The sequence below is a fragment of the Parasteatoda tepidariorum genome, chromosome X2, assembly GCF_043381705.1.
Source record: "Parasteatoda tepidariorum isolate YZ-2023 chromosome X2, CAS_Ptep_4.0, whole genome shotgun sequence".
Lineage (NCBI taxonomy): Eukaryota > Metazoa > Arthropoda > Arachnida > Araneae > Theridiidae > Parasteatoda > Parasteatoda tepidariorum.
The window spans coordinates 785,994-807,850 of NC_092215.1; the positions used below are offsets into that span (position 1 = coordinate 785,994).

At 29.4% G+C, this 21,857-nt stretch overlaps 1 protein-coding gene across 1 annotated transcript in view; it reads right to left on the minus strand.

Moving 5' to 3' along the window:
- Positions 1-20,555, minus strand: part of LOC107440709 (homeotic protein proboscipedia) — an 89,794-nt gene extending 69,239 nt beyond the window's left edge. Inside the window, exon 1 of the mRNA XM_016053693.3 lies at positions 19,303-20,555. Coding sequence (XP_015909179.1) covers positions 19,303-19,600 — 298 coding nt within the window. The 5' untranslated portion in view covers positions 19,601-20,555. The remainder of the gene's footprint in view (positions 1-19,302) is intronic.
- Positions 20,556-21,857: the final 1,302 nt, after the last annotated feature.

Consider the following 21,857-nt stretch of genomic DNA (forward strand, 5'->3'; position numbering starts at 1 on the left):
TAGTAGCAGTAAACCCTAAATTAGGTCGACTATTCAACGACGGTTATAAAATTATAAAATATATATCACAGAAAATCATTATTTGACATTGAGCGGATTCCACAAAATGCGGGCTTTTAACTTTCCATTGTTAAGCACTAGGGAGCAAATTTTTTGTTGCTTTCTTTCAAATATACTTGAATTAGGTAATAATTCGGATGTTTACAATTTTAAAAATTTATTTTGCTTGGAAAGCTACAGATTTGTTTCAAAAAAATATTTTTAGTTTAGTTTGTTTTTTGTCTGGATATATCTAGTGTGATTTCTCAAAGCGATAATGAGATAAAAATTGAATTAAAATTGCAGGTAGTAATATTTTTTTCCATTCCATTTCTATAATTCTTTTCCATTTTGCTAAAATCTAGATTCATCATCATATCATTATATCGCATTTATCAATACGTTTAATTTATTTATATAAGGGAGAGGGATAAGATACCGGGCTGGTGTAGACAAATGGAATAATCACTTCAAAAATGTCTGTAAATTATGGCAAAATTGCGTGACACTATCATAGGTAGTTTTAATACAAAACATCCGTTATAAAGCAAATAAATAAATAAGGTTTTTATGATGGAACTTCTTAATTTTTGATTTAATTACAACTTTTGACTGTTTTTATTCATCGTTTTAAAATCATTATGTTATGAATAAATATGTTCATAAAATTTTTAGAGTCACTTTTGATGTATCTTTCTTTAATTAACGGATAATGATCTTAAAAGAACTAATGACTACAAGTGATGCCAAGACAAACCGCGTCTTTAGTAGTAAATTTAATGGTAGCAAGAATTTCCGCTTTTAATGTACCACTTTAATGTCCAGTATTAATCCCTTCTCATGCAGATATTATTATTAATTTACAAGATAACTTATAGTGGGAATCGCAAATTTATTAATTGATCAAATTTTGTCTAATTTTCGTTAACAGTGAATAAAATTTTCAAGCGTAGGGAGACCTGTTATGATATTTACAACAGCAGAAAGTGTAGATTCTCTTAACATTTATGATGCTAGTGTAATAACAACTAAGAAAGCCCGCCAACTACTACGCTTCTGTCAAAAAAAAATTTAGAAAGTGAAAGACATTTTAAAAGCCTCACCAAATTAGGTATCTATTGGTTACGAGACTGACGTGCTACCAAGACTTACGCATGGGAAAAAAGTGGTGTTACATATGAGTAGTGGTGTTTAAAATAGGTTTAAAAGAATAAAAAAATGATACATTAAAGCACTAACTTAGATACCACTAGAACAAATTTTCACAAAAGCGTAGAAAGTTGGCAACTCTGCAATTGAAATTTGCAATGTTTAATTTGGTCATCATTTAAAGGTTTCTACGCACTATCAACCAGTCTTATATATTTATTTCGAAATGATAATTAATATCATTTGATTTTATAAACAGCATGGAACATACGACTTAATTCTGAGTTAAAGACTATCAATGTTCAACTCCATTGCTTAGCAATTTTGAACCCAACCCAGTAGACAAGGGAACACCTGTTTCAAACATTGGAGCAAACTAGCTTTCATAGAGAACTTTTCGATGGAGCTAACCCGCATTTGAGTTACACAGAGAAGAAAACCGTGAAAACCTTCTACGGTTAGCCAGACGGCAAGGAGATTCTAACCCATAATGCAGGAGTACAATTTTTTTTTTAGAAAATACATGAACACAGAAAAGTCGTACTAAACTAATAAAAAACATTTAATACGCCTTCATTATTAATATACATCTATACAGGTCTGCAACTTCCTATGTTTTAGTAACCATAATACTCAGTATAATTGTAACTCACACTATAATAGTAACCATGCAAATAAAATGTTCTTATTATACTTTACTACTTATGTAATAAGACTGACTTTTGATTAGTTTCTCAAACAACTATGCTATTTGACATATCTCTCTGGTATATGACATAAATAGTAACATTATTGAACGAAATGCTTATATTATATGCTCTTGTTTATATAATAAAACTAATCGTTATAACAAAGAAGTTATTAGATTAATTTATTTTTATTTATTTATTGTTACGCATGCATGCGCAAGCTTGTATACTCTATGCAAGATATTAAGATATTACCTGATTGAAAACTTCATTTGCTTAAAAAATTTATAAATAGGAAATAACAATGGATGTTTCCATTATCAAGACTTGCCGGGAGTGAATAAGAAGAAACAAAGTGATTTTAAATATAAAACGAAACACTGCCAACAAAAATACACTTTTGTTTCTTCTCATTCGCGTCTGACGAGTCTTGAAAATGGGTGCCTGTTTTGGAGGGCTTGAAAAAAATCAACAGTTAGTTCCCATTGATATATTTTTGAAACGAATGAAGTTTCTATTCAGGTAACATCGTAACAGTAGCTATATAAAACTAAAAGTTCATGTCATTAAATAAGACTGAGTATAGATTAGTTTGTTTAACAACTAAGTTATTTTACATATTACTCTGATTTATCATATAAACAAACACATTAAATGAAAAGTTCATATTATATCTTATAGTTTATGTAATAAAACCTAGTATTATAATTAGTTATTAATATTATGTATAAGCAAATCGTATTCTAACAAAGTTATTTTACATGTCACTCTGATTTATCCTATAAACAACCACATTAAACGAAAAGTTCATATTATATCTTATAGTTTATGTAATAAAATTATATTATATATTGTATTATAATTAAATATTAATAGTATGTATAAACAAATCGTATTCAAACAAAGTTATCTTACGTAGCACTCAGATTTATCGTAAATATACTGTTTGTATTGTATTAATGAGTATTATAATAATTATATTTCTTAATATTTATTTATAAAGAAAAAACCTTAAAAAGTGATAAGTTTGCCAAATGTGGCAACCCCAAAGCGATGAAGCAGTCCACTTTTCCATTTTATTTATTCCATCTCCTCGTCTCTTCCCCTCTCTCAAATAAAACTTACAAATTGCCTTAGCACCTTCGCTCCCTTGTCTTTTTGGCGGCTTGAATAAAACATGACAGTGGTTAACATGATTTGACACGTAGCAGAAAAAAAGAATGTCATCACATACATAGCTGTTTTCTTTTTTCCTTTTATTATACTCTTTAGCTTCATTTCTATTAGTCTCGTGATGCCCTCATAAAACTTATAATGATCATCTGCGTGTGCATTGTGTTTAACTAAATAACACGATATTTGAAACACGCATAATTGGTTTCTTTAAATTTAATAGATTCCATTTAGTTGGTCTTTCGATTTAGTAAATTGTTAATCATTAAATGTCATAATCAGGGGTAGAAAATCTCAGCCCAATATTTTAGCATTTTCAAATTGTTGTTTATATAAGAAAATATAAATATTTTCATTCAAACATCTTTAGAAGAAAATTTTCCATAATAGCCGCAACTGAAACCGTATTAAAAAGTGGTTCGAAACAGATTGTTTTCACTAATTCTTATCTACCAAGATTGGAGCACCTATGAACTTCTTATAGGGGATAAATTTGAAAATATGTATGAAGTTCCATAGCTGCCAATCTTTACGTAGTACTTAATTTTTATATGTAAATTCTAATGGAATGTAATCTATTATTGATTATTGATGGTTTAAGAGATAATAAAATTTGTACACTGCTATTTAATAATTCTTTGTAAATAGTTAAATTAATACAATTTTAAATGGTTTTAACCGCCACTACATGCTTGTTATTTATACAACTGTGTGTTTAAACCATGGTTAAAATGAGGACGCATTTTTTTCCCCTTCATTTAAACAAGTACTTGATTCTATCTAATTCGGGAGTTGCGATTCCAAATCTATCATTGGTTTCCTGCCGAAACCTACATATAATTAAAAGAAAATATATTTCGTAGTAACATAAAATGGAAGACTCGATTTCTTTCCGAATTAAATTTTTGAACATTAAACATTCAATTTACCAGTTTTTGCTGGTTTGAAAAGAGAGAAACATATTTATTTATCTACAATTGAAATGCAATTTTTTTAGTTTCTTATGATTTCTATACTTCTTTGTAAATAGTAAAAGTTGGCAGGTATTAAGCCTGGCTAACTTAATTTCTAAAAGTGAAGTGAAATTAAAAATATTTAAAGATTTCATCTGCCTCATTAAATATTTGTTAAACTTCCAGCCATACTGTATGCAGACAATATGTAAAAAGTAATTTTCTTTCTAATGAAGTGATAGAGAATTAGTGCTTAAACTAAGCTGATAAATTTTTACCTGTCTACCTCTTCAATTTTTAAAAAAATTAAGTGCATAGTTTCAGAGATAGTGCAGAAGAAGAAATAGTGCTAGAGAAGTGCATAGTTCAGCACTAGTGGTTCAGTGCTAGGATTATTTTTGTATAAGCTAGGCCGCTTTACCAACCATAATATATTAATAAAATAAACCTTTATAATGAAATCTGACCTACGGCACACTACTTTTTTAAAGTTAAATTGGTAGGTAAAGTAAAAAATATGTCCTACCATTTTTTAGCGAATAGTTTTTTTATGTAAGCCACTTTTTACGAATGGGTTAAGGGGCATCGAAATCGTAGTTCATAATTATAAATTAAAATAAAATGCTTAATCTTACTAATATATCACGGTAAGCAGGCGTGGTAAAATTTAGTATAAACTTAGTATAATAAGTTAGTATATTAGTTTATAAATTTAGTATAATAAGTCATAAACTAAGAATGAAATTCCTGTGCTATTTAATTTATGTGATAGCAAAGACATTTCATCATGGATTAATCCATTAATTTCCATCTCAAAAATGTGGTCTATGTATGAAATGTATGAAAAATAATTGATACTACCAAGTAGATATTTCTTTCACTTTAGTTTTAAAAATTCGTTAAATTCTTCTTCGGATCCAGACGGACTTCGGATCCATATTTTTATTCTTATATATTATAATAGACAAAACTGTCTTGTTTCTGCATAATGAATCTCAATAATAAAAATTGGTGATACCACTTTTTTTTTCTTTTCTGAAAAAGGAACTGTCCTTTTAAAAGTATGCAAAGGGCAAATGTATTAACCCTTTCGGGCCGACTGTTACAAATGCGTGCCAGCATAAAACCGTATCAACCAGGGTAAAAAGATAAAACTGGTAATCAAAGTAATTCTTTAGCAGTTTATTTGCGGGTGGGGTAATGATAGTTTGCTTTGTTTAATTCATCACTGCTTAGTTCGAATTAAAAATTGTATAGTTACACTTTTAACACACATGGATTGGATGTGTTAGATTTAAAGTGAAAACAAAAATAAATCTGTTAAATTAGCTATGACCAAATTTAAGCCACCGCTCCTTATTTTTTACCATCCTGATACTGATTCCTTACTAATACATTTATGACTCACCCGTCCCGAAAGGGTTAAAGTCACCAAAACTATTGTTCCTACTTTTTTCAAAACGATAAAAATTCATTTATTTATTTATTTTTTTTTTATTTTGCAAATTTATTTCTGCGAAACAAAAACATTCGTGTTCACCAAAATATAATATAACAACTTATGTTATTAGTAACAGAAGTTGTTACATTTTTTTCCGAAATTATGAGGCAGCAGTATTTTTTTAAAACTCAAATGATGCTAACTAGAGAATTATAAGACGCGATTACGGCACCCCATACTTGAAAACACCATTCACCAATTATTATTACGTAACATTAGCCCGGCAACGGCAATAGTCGAATTCAAGGCACAAGGCCAAAGGGCCAAGGCACAAGGTCTAGTAGGTGTTGACAAGGCCCTAAGTCATGAATGAGAAACAGCACCCATACTTTAGCCTACCAGCAGATAAAACCTGCTAGCAGTAGAAGCTATAAACCGAAACCTACCGGGCGGCGATGCCAATCGCCCGCAAGCGACGGCTAGAAACTTAGAATTATAACCTAAGCTTAAGCTTTAATCTCTAGATCTGTTTCAAATGTACTTTATACATCAAAAAGTGTAATGCGAAAGCAATGTCAGCAGGAAATAGAGTAACAGGACAAATTATATTAATTTTTTGATGTATTAAGTACTTTATACATCACATCAAAAAGGTACTTTGTAACGCAAACACAATGTGAGTAGGGAGTAGATTAACGGTTATTTATTAAAGATATATTCATAGTATAATATAATAGTTAAACTGCGTTGATAAAGAAATGACTTGTAAGCACTATCCAACAAATGAAACAATGCGATGAAAGGAAAACAAAATAAGCATCAAACGAAATACATTTATAAAGACGTCAGCGTTGAAAAGGGTTGGAATCTTTGATGACGGAAATGAACTAAAAAGGAAGAAGGAAACAAGGCAAAGTTCGGTCTGCCTTTGCCGTAGGAAATGAACACGAAGCTGAAAGAAAAAGCTTAGCTTCAATGGAGCCGAATAAAACAGCTCACATTCCATTAACGGGATTCTGATGAATAGAATGGTTGGCAATTTTTTTAAAAGCTTCTATTCAAACAAATAAACATTTGGATAGATCAAAATTTGCATATTTTGGTGTCGATAAATCAAAAAGATTCCTCAATTTCTTCTCGTTTTCAAACTTTGAATATTTGAATTTGGTTTGAAAGCTCAGGTTTATGTCGTCAAAATGCTTATTTTTAGTATATAGCGAGAGTTTAAAATCACTTGATTGTATTTTGGTTCGAAAATTATTTAATTTGTTTTTATAGATTTCTGGAGGAGGATTTTTAACGCACTTTTGGCATGGAAGGCAAAAAATGTCACAATTTAAACACTCGAGGCATAGCTATAGTTTAAAGTACACCAAATTGCCTTAAAAAATTACCTGCGATTTAAAATGTTAAATAGCTTAAACATTTTAAAAATTATTAAACTTTAAAAGAAAATTGCCAGTTTAGCAAAATTTCTCCCGCCTAAATGAGAGTCATTAAAATCAATTTATAATTCTCAAATTTTGCTAATTTCCTTGAGCTCAGATTATATAGCGTTGGAGTAAATTTTTAAGTATTATTAGCTTTTATCATAAATGCCTTTTATTTTCCTTAATTTTTTAGGTTTTATTAGCTTTTATCATAAATGCCTTTTATTTTCCTTAAATTTTTAAGTTTAATTAGCTTTTATCATAAATGCCTTTTATTTTCCTTAAAAATGCGGCATTTATGAATTTTGTGCCATTTTAACATAGAAGATGATGGATCTGGTAAACAGAGTTAAAATTTAAAAAATGTTACAAAATTAGAGGAACTATGAAAATTGCATATTATTTGATGAAATTCATTGCTTCGTGAGATAACAATACCTACGAAAAACAGACATATATCAATGGTTTGATTCGTAAATTTCTTTTGTTAATGCTTTCATTTGTGCTATAAGAAAAGGCAATTTTTTTTTTTTTTTTTTTTTTTTAAGTATACCAGAGATGTCAACTTGCTCCGGACAGCAAATATATATTTTAAAATCGTAGTTAATCAATTGTGATTCTTGGTTTAATAAATTCAATTTAGTTGATTTTTATCCACCACTATTTCTAAATAAATCCTAGGTTTATATAATTCACCAATTTTTAGTAACAAAATCCTGCTTTACTTTTTAAAAAACAAGAAAAAATAGTCAAATATTTGAAAAATTCGCTTTGTTGTTATTTACCGTTTTTTTTTTTTTTTAGTTGTTTCGGTATGTCCGGAGCAGTTGGCATCTCTGGTATACGTACCTGCCAACTTTTAATCCTTTCGAGGACGATTTTCCCCAGTGGTCGTAAAATGGAATTTAAATGGCAATTTTAGGCAGAAATGTATTTAGAAAAAGCTTATGCAGACGACCACAATAGAATTACATATAAATATATATGCTTATTTTTTTAAAAATAATGGTGGTCAAAATGATTATAAATTAAGTTTATAAATGCAAGGAATATATAGAAAGCACATATTGTACCACCAATTTAAATATAGAAATGAAATTTTACGCCAAATGCGTAAAAGTTGGCTGTTATGAGTATATGCCTGTGGGAGTTTACATTATTCACAGCTTCCAATAGTTACAGCTTTAGAATTATACTTTTTTTCATTATTGTTTGTAATTATTATTATTTGCTTATCATATTAGATGCAATATTCATATTTGCTAATGACTATACTGTTTTTCTTCCAATCCTTTGACTCAGAATTATTATTAACATATTTTCGATACCTCTTTTTCATTATTTTGTATCAATTTAAGTCAAAATGCGAGAAAATATTATATTTAGCATTTAATTAATTTAAGATTATGAGATACAGTAAAAAACACCGGTATCTTTTTCTGCGTTAAGGGTAAAATCTTCCAAACCCTTCTAAGCAATATTTTTTCAAATTGGCACTTTTTTGCAGTTATTTTGATCTAAGGAAAACTTTAATTCGTCATTAAATTTTTTTTTTAATTTAGAAAACTAATGATTGATACATTTTTGAATATGAATAATAATTATTTTTTCAAAGTACTTTTTTTGAATTTTTATTTCAGTACAAATATAATTATAACTATTACTATAATTAAAAACTACCAAAAAATTTTTTTTTCTTGCTATTATATATATAGAGCGTTAATATATATATACATACACAAACACATATATATTTTGAAGTTTTGAACAGTTTCTCAAGGCCCACTATTAGCGTGTAGAAAACTCCAGAAGCGAATTCCACAAAACATAACGTTCTTTTTTGGCCAAACTTATAAATCAAACAAATTTCCACTGGTGTTTAACTTAAACTTGTCGCCGCATGCCTAAAACTAAATTGTTTTCTAAAGTGAGCTGGATCCCAAATGGCAGAAACAATTGTATTAATATTCAACACAGAGGAAAAATTCTAAACACAATCTGTCTTATAACTGGACATTTTTAATTATTAATTTTTGACCGGAAGGTCAATGTGTTTAAATGTGAAGCACCCACCGTCATGTTCAAATATTGTGAGCAAGGGTTATTTTCTTCAATCGTAATATTATTTTGTTTTGTAGCATTATTTAGTGGTTTTATGAAAAATTAATAAATAAAAAAGCTTTATTTGTTCGGTATATTGAAAACTCCAACGTGGATAGGTATTATTTGCTTACATAATCGCATAATTGAAAAAAATATATTCTGTGTCATAACTTAAAATTTGTGAATCTGAACAGCCACCATTTTGTTTTTAGCAATTTAAAATAATTCATTTTTAGTTATCACTAGTTGTATAATAACTTTTTTTTAGAATTTTTATTTATTCAATTGTCTTTCCGAAAACAATTCCACAAATATGCTTAATTTTTTTTCGCTATAAGATCGATATGACCTCGCAATATCGGCAATGCGTGTTTTATTATACGACCAATAGAAAATATCTTTTAAAAAAAAGTAGAAGTTGTTAGAATACATGTTTGGAATTTCTTTCATTTGAATTTTTTCCCACGTTCAAATTTTCAACGCTAATAATGTGAATTCTTAAACCTATAAACAGATACTTAATACAATAACCTAAATTCAAATTATAAGCCCTTTTCTTTTTTTTCGAAAATAAACAAATAAATAATAATAGGTTTAAATAAATACTAGGAAAAAGGTATTGAAAAAACTCATTAACAGAATCGGAAATAACGGCTCACTTATTGAAAAAATCAGTCGATTTCAGATTTTTTTCTCTCTTTTGAAGAAGATAAGTATAAAAAAAGTGATTAGAAAAAGCCAAAATAATTAAAAATATATTTATTCTTATTTATTTAATGATTTAAACAATGCCAACAAAAGCAATGCCTGGAACAGGGACTAAAGTCACATCTGACTTCATGGGAAGGAATTTTCTGAAGAAATGTTTATCCATCGTTATCAAAGATTTTGAACTTTACTTTCCCACGTCCATGATGGAAATGTTTCGTTTAAAATTTGCTCATGAAACTAATTTTAGAGAAATTCATTGAGCCATGAAATTATTTTGGTCTCTTTATTTTATGAATTGTTAGCGATACAGAGGAAAGTGGGGTAAGACTTAAGATTCAAAAGCCTAATGGAGCTAAACTGTAAGACCCAAAAAACTGTCAGATTTAATCAAGAAATTCAGTGTACAATTCCTGTTCTTACCACATCAGATTGATAAAACCGGGTACGCATCTTCACTCCATAGGAAATTTAGAATTTCAGTGAAAAAGTATCAAACATAAATTAGCTACTTTATATGGCTTTTTAAGAAAATTATGCGTGTAATTTACTTGTGATTTAGTCAAGGTAGTAATCAAAGGGGTGAAAGAAGGACAATCGTCAATGGGCCCGAAACTGTTAAGGGCCTGACCAAAAAGATATAGTGTTTTTGACCCACCCTTACAAAAATATAGTGTTTTTGACAGTTTCCATAAAAGAAAATGACTGAAAATTCTTTCTATCTATATAAGAATTGCAATTTTGTATTATGGGTTGTAGTAGTGAAAATAAAGAAAACTATTATTACCCCTCCTACAAATAAACTGCTAAAAATTAGTTTGGCCACCAGTTTTCTTTTTTTCCTTGATTATCGACACCCTGAGAATTCATATAGTATGACTCGTCCGTCTCGAACAGATTAATTACTGATTTCTTTTGCTTTCGTGTAGCTGATTTATAATCTGCACTCTTTCCAAGATATAGATTTATCAATGACATTTTTAGTCCTTTTTTTATCTGCATAAACAAGTTTAAAAACGTTATATATATAAACGTTATATATATAAACGTTATAATGTTGTGACAAAGTTGTAGAAGAGAACTGACGGGTGATAGTAGGGAAGCACCCCTATCTGAGCACGATGACATTTCCAGGCATGATTTCCTATGCAATTTTAATCCTGATGGTGTGCCCTAACGCCCCTAAAAGGGAGTCGCGACATTCAGGAAGAAACCTATTATATGTAACATTTTTTAATTTTTTTGAACTCTTGATCATTTCGACAAAAATAGACTAAAATGTCATTAAAAAAATCTATTGCTTTAAGAGCAAAATTTCAGGTTTGAAATCCCTACACCAGCATTAGTCAAGACCAAGTATTTGTATAAATGGAACAAAAAATTAATGGATATTGCCAGGGAACAAAAAATTTGTTCCCTGGTAATATCCATTTTATTTACAAATGCATACCGATAGATCGGAATTAGTCAAAACAATTTGTTTCTCAAACCTTTCGTTTCCACTTTTTAATTTTTACCCGATTGCGATTGCATTGTTAGTTCTCAGAAAAAAAGAAAATTTTTTGGATTTATTGATTGACTGAAAGTTATTTCGTCAAAATATGTATTAAACATACATTTTTTTTATCTCTAGTTCTTTTTTTAATCTCTAATTTTTCTTATCATTATCTCTAAAAAAATTTTTTTATCGCTAATCAATCTAAACTATTTATAAAAATATAACTTTAAAAAAAATCTATAATTCGTCCAAACTGTTTCCAAGAACACAACTTTTTAATCTACTGTCTGGTTATTATATATTTTTTAACCCATAACCACCGCATGGCTATCAAGCTTGCCTTCCACCCCTCCCCCTCGAATGCAGAAAAACTGCTAACCCTATTATTTTATTCTTAATTTTATTTAGGAAAAACGAAATTTGACTATCTACTGTGATGCATAAATAACTTTAACCGGTTAACGCCCAGCGTCATATATATAGGACAGTTCCTTTTTTCAAAGACACTCATTGTGGTGGGAAACTTTTTTCAGAATTTTCCTTTATCTGGGTGAATTAAAAGATTCTCAGATACCGCAATGATTTAGTTATTTCTGATTAGATCTAGAATTATAAGGAGCAAGTACTTTTTGATCTATCAATGACTTTTTGAATGCCCTAACAGTAGAAAAACCAATTAATTTCGATAATATATTATACCACTTTTTCCATAAAACCACTTTTTGTATCATTTCAATATATAAATTCGGGACAAAACTGGTTAAGGTGCTCATTTTAGACTACAAGGAACGGAAATAATATTTTTTGAACTTAAGTGATACCTAGCATATGAAAATTACCACTTTTTATATATATATATATATATATAAAGATGGTAATAAAGTAAAATAACTTACATACCTTGTTCCCTATTCCCATTAATAGAGCAATTATTGTATTTCTTAGCTTTAAAACTTTTATATAAGAGCAACTTTTACAATATTATTAGAGAACATTTAAATTGTTTAAATGGATAACTGAAGGGCTGCTAAACATTACCCTTTTTGCAAAATATTTCATATAGTGGTTGACAGCTGAAGACGAAAGCTTTCAGAATTTTTGGTAATTTCACCCCAACACCTTGAGAGAGCTGAGGCAAAGAGGTGTTTTTTTTAAACTTTTGAATCATTTACATGTAGTGGTGTGGAAAGTAATTTTAAATAAAAAACAAAGCAGTTTAAATAAAAAAAATATTCCTACGATTATAGAAATCAAGTATGAATTTTGTTTATGTTATATTACGATATGAGTAATAAACTTTGGAAAGCCCTAATCTAGAAATTTCATTACTTTCTCCAAGATATATTAATAACGAAATCAAACATGATTATGTTGTTTAAAGTAGATTAAAAGCAGTTTAAACAATATTTTTTCGAAGTTATTTTTGATTATGTAACTTTTGTTGCTTAAAATCTGGTTCATAATTTGGTAAAAATCAGGTAAATAGTAATTATGACAAAGAGATATAAAAAATTAAATTAACTATTATCGTGGAAGCATTATTGAATTAAATTTAAAACAACTCAGTGAAGGAATATAGTAAAAATATATAAATATATTTTTATTTTTATTTACTTTGCTGAAAAATATTTTCTTAAACTCATAAGATTGTAGTAAAACTTTCAGCTTTATAATATAATGAATAATTTTTTATACATAAATTTTACTCCGTTAAATTATTAAATAGTATTACGAACTTTTGATTAATATTTACTAATACTTACTATTTTTCATTATCTAGAAGCATGTATTGGAAAATGTTAATTTTACACTCTTGAATAAATGCATGTGTTGCAAATTTTTTTTTTTAAATTGTTGCAAATTAGTATAAAATTTTCCATTGCTTGTTTTAAATGATACATAGCTTTAGTAAAAATAGTATTTTAAAGTACTGCAAAAGATTACACTACAATCACATGAAATGCCTGGATGCTCCTAGAGGTCCACTAAAAGTATTCAAGTGGTAGCAACATTTATACTATAAAATATATCGCTTGATTTTACAAAGGGATAGCTTAATTTGTTTGGTGACCACAAAGATTTGGGAAATTATTGCAATTTTGATACATGTTAGATAAAAATTATCTAGATAGAATTGGGTGCAAAATTAGGTATACTTCAAACTGCTTTAATGAGTAGTTTGCTACCACTTATATATAAATTTTTATAAGTATATAAGTGTATAAGTATATAGGTATCTAATATACTGCATACTATCAAAATACCATTAACTTTATCATACAACTCTACTCAAGGGGATCTCCCCATTCCAAAGATGATTTTCACTTCAAAACTCAAGATTTACTTCTTTAACGACTTGATTTGTTGTTACAACATACTACAACTTCAATGATATTTAGGTCCTCCTAGAATACGACAAAACAGATTCGATGAATCGGTTAGTGGCGCTTCGCGCCAAACGCCGAGCTAACCCCAATATTCAGCATCCAGGTATCTAATATATATACAGAGATGCCAACTTGCTCCGGACAGTGAATAAATATTTTTGAGTGGTAGTTAATTAATTGTGATTATTTGCTTAATAAATTCAAGATATTTGATTTTTATCCACCACTATTTCTAAATAATTCGTAGTCTTATACATTCACCACTTTATTGATGTTATGCAGATATGCCAACTTGCTCCGGACAGCAAATATAAATTTTAAAGTGGTAGTTTATCAATTGTGATTCTTGGTTTGATAAATTCAATTTAGTTAGATTTTTATCCATCACTATTTCTAAATAATTCATAGTCTTATATGATTCACCACTTTTTAGAAATTATGTCATGCTATACCTTTTAAAAAGCAAGCAAAAATAATAAAATATTTGCAAAATTTATTTTGCAGTTATTTACCGTTTTTTTAATTATTTTGGCTTGTCCGGAGCAGTTGGCATCATTTGTATATATATTAGATACCTTTGGGAGCTCTGCGTATCCAAAATCGGCTCAAACTTTCCGTTAGACCCAATATAAAGGGTTTCATCTTTCAGAACCAAATATTTGATTGTATAACTCGGGGGGAGGCTAGGCAGTCTGCCACAAAAACCTCTTCTCTCTCTCTTAAATTTGTTTGTTTAATCTCGAGACTTTACGCTAATTTTCCCTCGGTAAATGCTACTGAACCACAACTTCTACCATTTAATTGCGCTTCGGCGATTTATCATATACATTCCCATTCAGGTGAATTAGTTAGAGCCCCCCGCGGGGCTGATGCTAAGATAACTACCACATTTGAGTCTGATCTGAGTATTGGATTGTATTTTGATGGATATAAATGCTTTGCTAGATCAAATTTAGTATTAGCAAAGAATTTATGGAGTTTCCAGTCCATTTTGAAAAAGGAAATGTTTCAGAAGTAGAACATTGACATTTAAATAGCAAGCTAATTAATATTTCAATAAATTTGAATCGAAGTTTGTCGTCCACACTTATAAATAATTTAAACGTAGATATATAAAAGGTTTGTTGAAGTAATGGCTGGGCTGACAACTTTTGATACTTTTTGGGAAAATTTCTTCTAGTGGAAGCTAAGTTTATGTTTGAAGGCTTAATTCTTTATTTTGTAAATTAGATTTAAAGTTTTTTTTTCTGCACCACTAATTGTAATTGATTCAAAACTTTATATGAAACGCCGGTTTTTTCCTTATCGGATCGCTTAGGGAACTGCCTGGCCAAGCACTGTGCAAATCGTAGAAGTTGCGGGTTCGAAACCTGAATGCATTCTTAGTGAGGTTCTTCCACTTGAAAATGGTTTTTAACCTGCGAGTCTGCAAATGTATATAATTTCCGTAAACCAATAAGCCATCTCGCTCATGGTTAGGCTTTCAAAATGTTGGCAACATTAATAAACTCTCTGAAAGTTTTAGGTTTTAACAATTTACCACTGTATTAAATATTTCCCAAAAATTTTAGTAGTTAGCAATCCTGCAATGCTTTTAAATTCTGGTAACAGTCTTTTTTTTTAAATTGTTTGTTTCCGCTGATGTTCACTTTCATAGGAAAAATATTTTTCAAAAGCCTCAAATGTTGTGCCAAATATCAATCAAAGAATTGAATCAGTATAATATTCTTCAGTTTATAATTGAAAGGCAAGAAATTTCTTCTTAAACCTACAAGCATTAATAATGTTTTTAGTTGGTGGTAGTTACGAATGACTAAATAATTTGAAATATTGAAAGTTTTTAGCTCTTTTTCTTTTTTTTAGGTACGCAATCCATCACTGAATTCAAGCATTATATATAAATAATCAGATAATGATGCTGTCAAATTATTAAGAGAAATTAAAATCTTCACAGAATCTTTATTTATTATTTCACCAAAATATTGTGGGGAGGTATGCTATTAAATATGCATACTATATTTCCCCTGCTACCTATGGAAGAAAAAAAAATCTTTGATAACAATTGTGTAAAATGTAAACGAAAATTTAACTGTCAACTACTACGCCTTTTTTACTATATTTTATAGACTGGTAGACACTTAAAAACTAAAGTTTTTAGACTTTTTGGTACTTTTGCCAACATTTTTAAGAGCAGTACGGTGAAAGAGCTGTTACAAAATACATCAAAATATAAATTTAGCTATCACTAGAAGAAATTTTCCCCAAAAACATAGGAAGTTGGCAGTCCCAAGTTAATTAAAAAGTTGTAATAAAAAAGTGATAGATATTTAAAGATCTGAACATATTTTGTTTTAAATATGTCACAAAACGAGTGTTTGGTATACGTATTAGGTTTTAAAGGGGCAACTTCATAAACGCACTCAAACACGAATTACTTGTACACAGTCAAAAGGGTTCTGTCTACAATAATAATAGTATAGATATTCATGTTGGAAATCTTTCTTAAAGCATCATAAGTAACAAAAGAAATACCTACTTAGTTAACTATTATGTACTACCTCTTTTTTCTTAGAAGTGTTTTTTACATAAAGTTTGCTATATATAAAGTTTACAATATATAGAAAGATATGCTGGATGAATTAGTCAGAGCCCCTCGCGGGGCTGATGCGAAGATAATTACAACATATGAGTAGAAAGCTATGCAAAGATTATCACGATACACAAAGAATATATATATATACACACTCTTCACCCATTATGTTTGAATTAATTCGATAATTAGTTTTTAAATCAAAAATTAATGTATGTAAATGTTTCGCACACTAACATTTACATAATACGAGTACATAACGCAGAAATTTAAAAATTGCACTTTTTAGGGAAGTTTTTTTTTCTTCTCATTATTCGAAACCTTTAACTATATCTTCGATCTCCTGTTTAAAGTTAATATATAAATTGAGGTTTACTATTAAAAAGTCTAGTTAAGACGTGCTACATGTTATTAGGCGGAATAAAATGTATTTTAGTTGATAATATTTCTCTCTTTTTTACCGAATGAAAAATCACAATGAAAAAGTAAACTAAGCAAATCTTAAAAGTGCTGTTAAGATTATTGCATTTTATTATGTTTGTGAGTACTACAATAACCCTGATAACTAGATATTTGAATTTTCAGTTTTAAAGTAAAAGCTAAGAAATTTGCGGCTCTATTTGCTGTCAGTTTTTAATTTTTCAAGGTTTGTAAAACCCCTGTAAACTGAACTAACAGTACTATAAACTAAGTCTGATTTAAAAAAAAAAAAAAAAGACATAAAACCGTTATTGTGTTAGAAGGTTAACCAAGGGATGTCAACTGTTCCGCTTTCAGCAAAAGTTTTAAGAAATTGGTTGCGAGTTAAAATAATAGAATAAAGATAATTACGCTTACTTTTCAAAAGTGTCACCACTGCAATAAAGTTGCATTTCATATGATACTTTGATTTGATTTAAAGAATTGGATTTTTGATACGTAGTGGCGGAAAATTTATTTACAATGAAAAATACTAAACTGAAAATAACTTAAATTCCGTTACCACTAGGAAATATTTTTTTGCAAAGCGGAGCAAGTTGGCATCCTTTTGCTTTTCACTGACGGAGACCACAAAAATCAAAAATTCGAATTTTTAAATTTTTGTAGCTTAATATTTCGTTTTACTACATTATTTTATGATATTTGGTTGTTACGTTGTAATTTTGTATCATAGATTTTAAATATTTTACTGTTCACATTAAATAAAATTTTAAAATTTTCAGAGTGCAAAAGGTTAAAGTAATTACATGGTATAACAAGAGTAAGACTTAGACTGAGTTCTTGACTCAGCAATACATAAATTAGTACACATAACTAATTTTACTGAAGATCATTAGCATTTAAAAAACGGTTTTAAATACGTCAAAAAAGTTCCAGGTTAACTAAAATAGCACTGACAACAGAAAAGAAAAATTTAAAAGATTTCCTAATTTTAAAACGAAGTTTTTTCGAGTTTCGTAACTGATTAATATCAGTTCACTTTTTACACATTTTGATATTCTATTCACATCAAAACAGGTTTTGACCAAGTTCGTTTCATGATTAATGTTATTTTTATAAAACATTTCTTTACAAAATGCAATTGAGGTTCTGCATAAAAATGAATACTGTTTTTAAGTATTTGTCTTAATTAATGCATAAAAATTATACAATGACTTAGTTTAGTTCCTAAATTTTTGAGCTAGTTAATATATCTGTCTTGATTTTTTCAACATTGCTAAGTTAGTGTTATCTATGTAAACTTAACCCATATGTGCCTGGCATCCTTTTAAAAGAACATTTTCTTTTTTTTTTCAAAAAAGAAAAAAATTGATAGTTCAAGTGGTTCATTGCTGGATTAATTTTGCACAAATATGGGAACTCTGCCTCCCATAATGTATTAACACTACAAACTTTTATAAATGGATCTGAAGTAAAGCACATTACTTTTTTAAATTTAAAGTGGTAGGTAACAGAAAGAACTATCCACTTGGCATAAGTTAATATGTACTACAGCTTTTCAGGTTGTAGTTTTTCATACAAAGACCGCTTTTTGTGGCACAAATAGATGAGGAAGGGTACTCCAAATGAGAATTGATAAAAATTATTTTCCAGATACTAAGCATCAGGTCTGAAAGAATGGAGAAAAAAACTGATAGTAAAGCCGTTTTATTTTATGGAGGAGTAAAATATGCTCTTACAGTTTTCCCTTATAATCTCTTCATCACTTTTATCTTTTCATGGGTAAGAAACAGTCCCATATATATGCTATAAATGCTAAAAAAATCTTGGTAGACGTAGACATTCTAATCTAAATTCAATTGAATTACCAATAATTTGAATTATAATAATTGAATTATATATGATAACTTAATTATATTCATATAACTTGAATTATACGTAATAAATTGAATTAATGAACTAATAATTAATATCTTAAATTGAATTGAATCCAAGAATGCCACAAACTAAAATGTAAAAATTAAAAGAGGTGGTAGAATGTGTGAAGCTGCACTAAAAATGTAAGAAGTGGTAGAAGCACTACTCAATATTATTATTGTTTTTCATCTTGTTTAATTATTCACTCATGACTACGACCGCATGATATAAATTATTCATAGTTGATGCGAATAATTCTACTGGTTCACCTTCAGCAGTAATCTGTAAGAAATATGTTACGAAAAAGTTATAATCTCTTTTAATAGATTTTTGCGTTTAATTTATCGCCACTTTTTACATTTTTAGTCTCCTGTGCCATTTCTGGAATGAAATAGAAAAACCTGAGTTTTGTTATCACTAAAGATATAAAACCTTCGCTTTCTCATTCAAGACTTGATAAAGAAAATTTCTTTCATTCTTTTTCCTAACCACCGTGAAGAATATGTTTTACAGTCAAACCGCCAGTAGTTCAAATGACAACATATAAACTTGAAATTTATATAGTTTGATAGTATTTCTTTCCCTAATAAACTTGAATTTAGTGTTGAAGATATATTCTGATAAAGCTATTATCCCTCCATTAAATTTGAACTTGAAACATCTAACGAGACAATTCCAAGACAGGGTTTAACCACCGCTTACAACTAATGATTGATGGGAGTTACTCACCCCTCCCCTCATGGGGGTCCTAATAATACACCTTAATGGATTTCCTTGGGCAACAAAAGCCATCAAATGAACTTACCTTGATGCTGTTTCCTAGATGTTTTTTTCTCTTTCATCCATGGATATTCAGCAACATTGGAATTGAGACCGGGATGCTGTTTGCTGGGTGGACTTGGAGATGTATTTACAGTACCATGCATCGTGCTGGAAGGCTGGGGGGAGACTTCCAGCTGACAAAGGGAAGGCTGCACTGATGTCTGCATCGCATTGATTGATGATACTCGGTGAAAAGTTTCATTGATATGGGGTAGGGCCGTCATGAATTCGGCCATAGATGGTTGACTATTAATAAAACCGCTTTCACATGTTACTTCCATTCTGAATAGACTTCTTAATTGGAAGTTAACTTCTGTTTTGTCATTTTAAAATAATCACAAGCATCTTGCTTGTAAAATCAACAATTTTTTTATCACAGGAATTTTGTAAAATAAAATCTGAAGAATTGCTTATCAAATAGATATATTCAGCAAAAAAAAATTTTTTTGTAATTTTATTTCGAATCGCTGTTTTGAAATCTTGGTTTGCGAAATTTCAATAGATTAGTGAGAAAAAGTCTTTTTCACCTTAGGGGTGGTGACTAATGTTTTACTTTGTTGCACACACTCATTCCTTAAACGTTTTCTGGTAATAGTTTTTCTTGTGTCGTTTAACTCTTTTAAAGAAGGTAGACAGTTGTAAAACTGCTTTAAATAGTTTCTGTTTTTTTGTCAGCTGTCTATAAGATGTGAATGAAATCTTGATTTTATTTTAAACAGAATCGCAACAATTTCATGAATTTTTAAAATTTAGCGTTAAAAATATTATTTTGATTATGTCAAAGTTTTTATTTGTTGCTTTACGATTTAATTTATTGACAATAGTTAAAATATTAAAGTGCTCTAGGCATTGTAACTTTCATCGGAGCTTCGAAAATCTCAAGCCGCTACTCACGTAAGGAATAACGGGGAGAAAAATTGAAACTCACCGTCGAAGATCTAGTCTTGTTTTCTTTAATATACTCATTATTGCATATCAAATCTATTCGTATAATTTTCTGCTAGTCGAAATCTAAATATTGCACTATAAATTGATTAAGATTTTTCTCCGTTAAATGAGTATCACAAATAGTTCATACTTCGGTTTGTTTACGAACGGTCGGTATACGCTTCGGAGTCATCAACATCTCCCCGCGTTTCTGAATTGATATCACCAACTTAGAGAATTTCGGTTTCGGGATATCACGTGACCAGACCCTTTTCCAACCAATGATAGGGCGCGCTCCATCTATGAATAGAAGCTAGGCTGCTCGGACGCGCGGGAAGCGGGCGGCCATGCGCGCCGCCCTAGGGTTGCCGATTGGTGGAATACCATATCTACTATTTTATCACTGGTTTGAAAGAGAGAAAAAAAGATTTTCTTGCGCGCCAAATCTTTATTGTGAAAGCATTTAGCGCGTGGTTGATAAATTATCGGGCAAACAAGTGGAAACTGAGAAAGTTAAATGGTGGCAAAGTTAATTTTGCATTTCAGAGGAACATTTTTTGATTGAGATTTAATTTAATTTTAGTTAAAATTTCCTATGAAGTATATCATTTCCGTCTTTAAATAAATATCATTCTTATTTCTTACAATTTGAATACATTTGGATAGTCAATTTTTCGAAATTAAAGGAAATGTGATTTATTTCATATAAGAGGCTATGTTTTTAATATTTTGCGTTTTGAGCAACGAAAATCGCTTATAAATGTTTAATATTTTTAAGTGAACATAATGATGAATTAATTTTTAAGTGAACGCAGCGATACATCTATACAATTTGATCTATTACTTAATTTTGTGTCTGAAATATTATTAATTTCTTAAATTTCAATCTAATATTCAACAGAAAACACTCATTTATATATCTTCGTTAAAGAAATGAATTCCAGGGGCCACAAGTCCTGAGTTCAATCCTCGGACTAGCCAAGGCATCCCTTCAGTGAGTCGATAAAATGATTACCAAGCATGCTTGGGGAGTAAACACTGGCGTTCGGCTAATCACCCCAATCTCCTCCTGCACCTCAGAGCCCAAAGTCAAGAATACTGAGATGGGCCTTCTTTGGGCACTGAGTTTAAGAAATGGCATCATTCTTAATTATCTCATTTTATTTCCTTCTGCTCATTTAAATCTCTACAGCTTTATGTTATTATCTTTTTTTTTAAAAAAAAAAGAAAGGTCAATGCAATATTTAACATTATTCCAAATCAAAATTACACAGCTTCGTTAAAATAAGGATACTTATTTGTTTATTTTATCTACAACCATAGGTTCCTTACCTTCATTCTGCAACACATTTGAATACAACTAAACAGCTTTGTTATTTTAAGTACTTACTCAGTCATCTACGTTTTGCTGGTGCTAACGACATTTGAGTACACCTCTATAGCTTTGTCATTTCAACTAAATAGGTCTTTTGCATAGTAGGGTAAACTAACCAGTGAAGAAACACTTAAACTTCGCTTGCCTTTTAAAAAATCATTAATTTCAAAATTCGTAATTTTAGTTAAATGACAGTGTCATTATATTTGTTACTAATTGCAAATTATGTAAAAAAA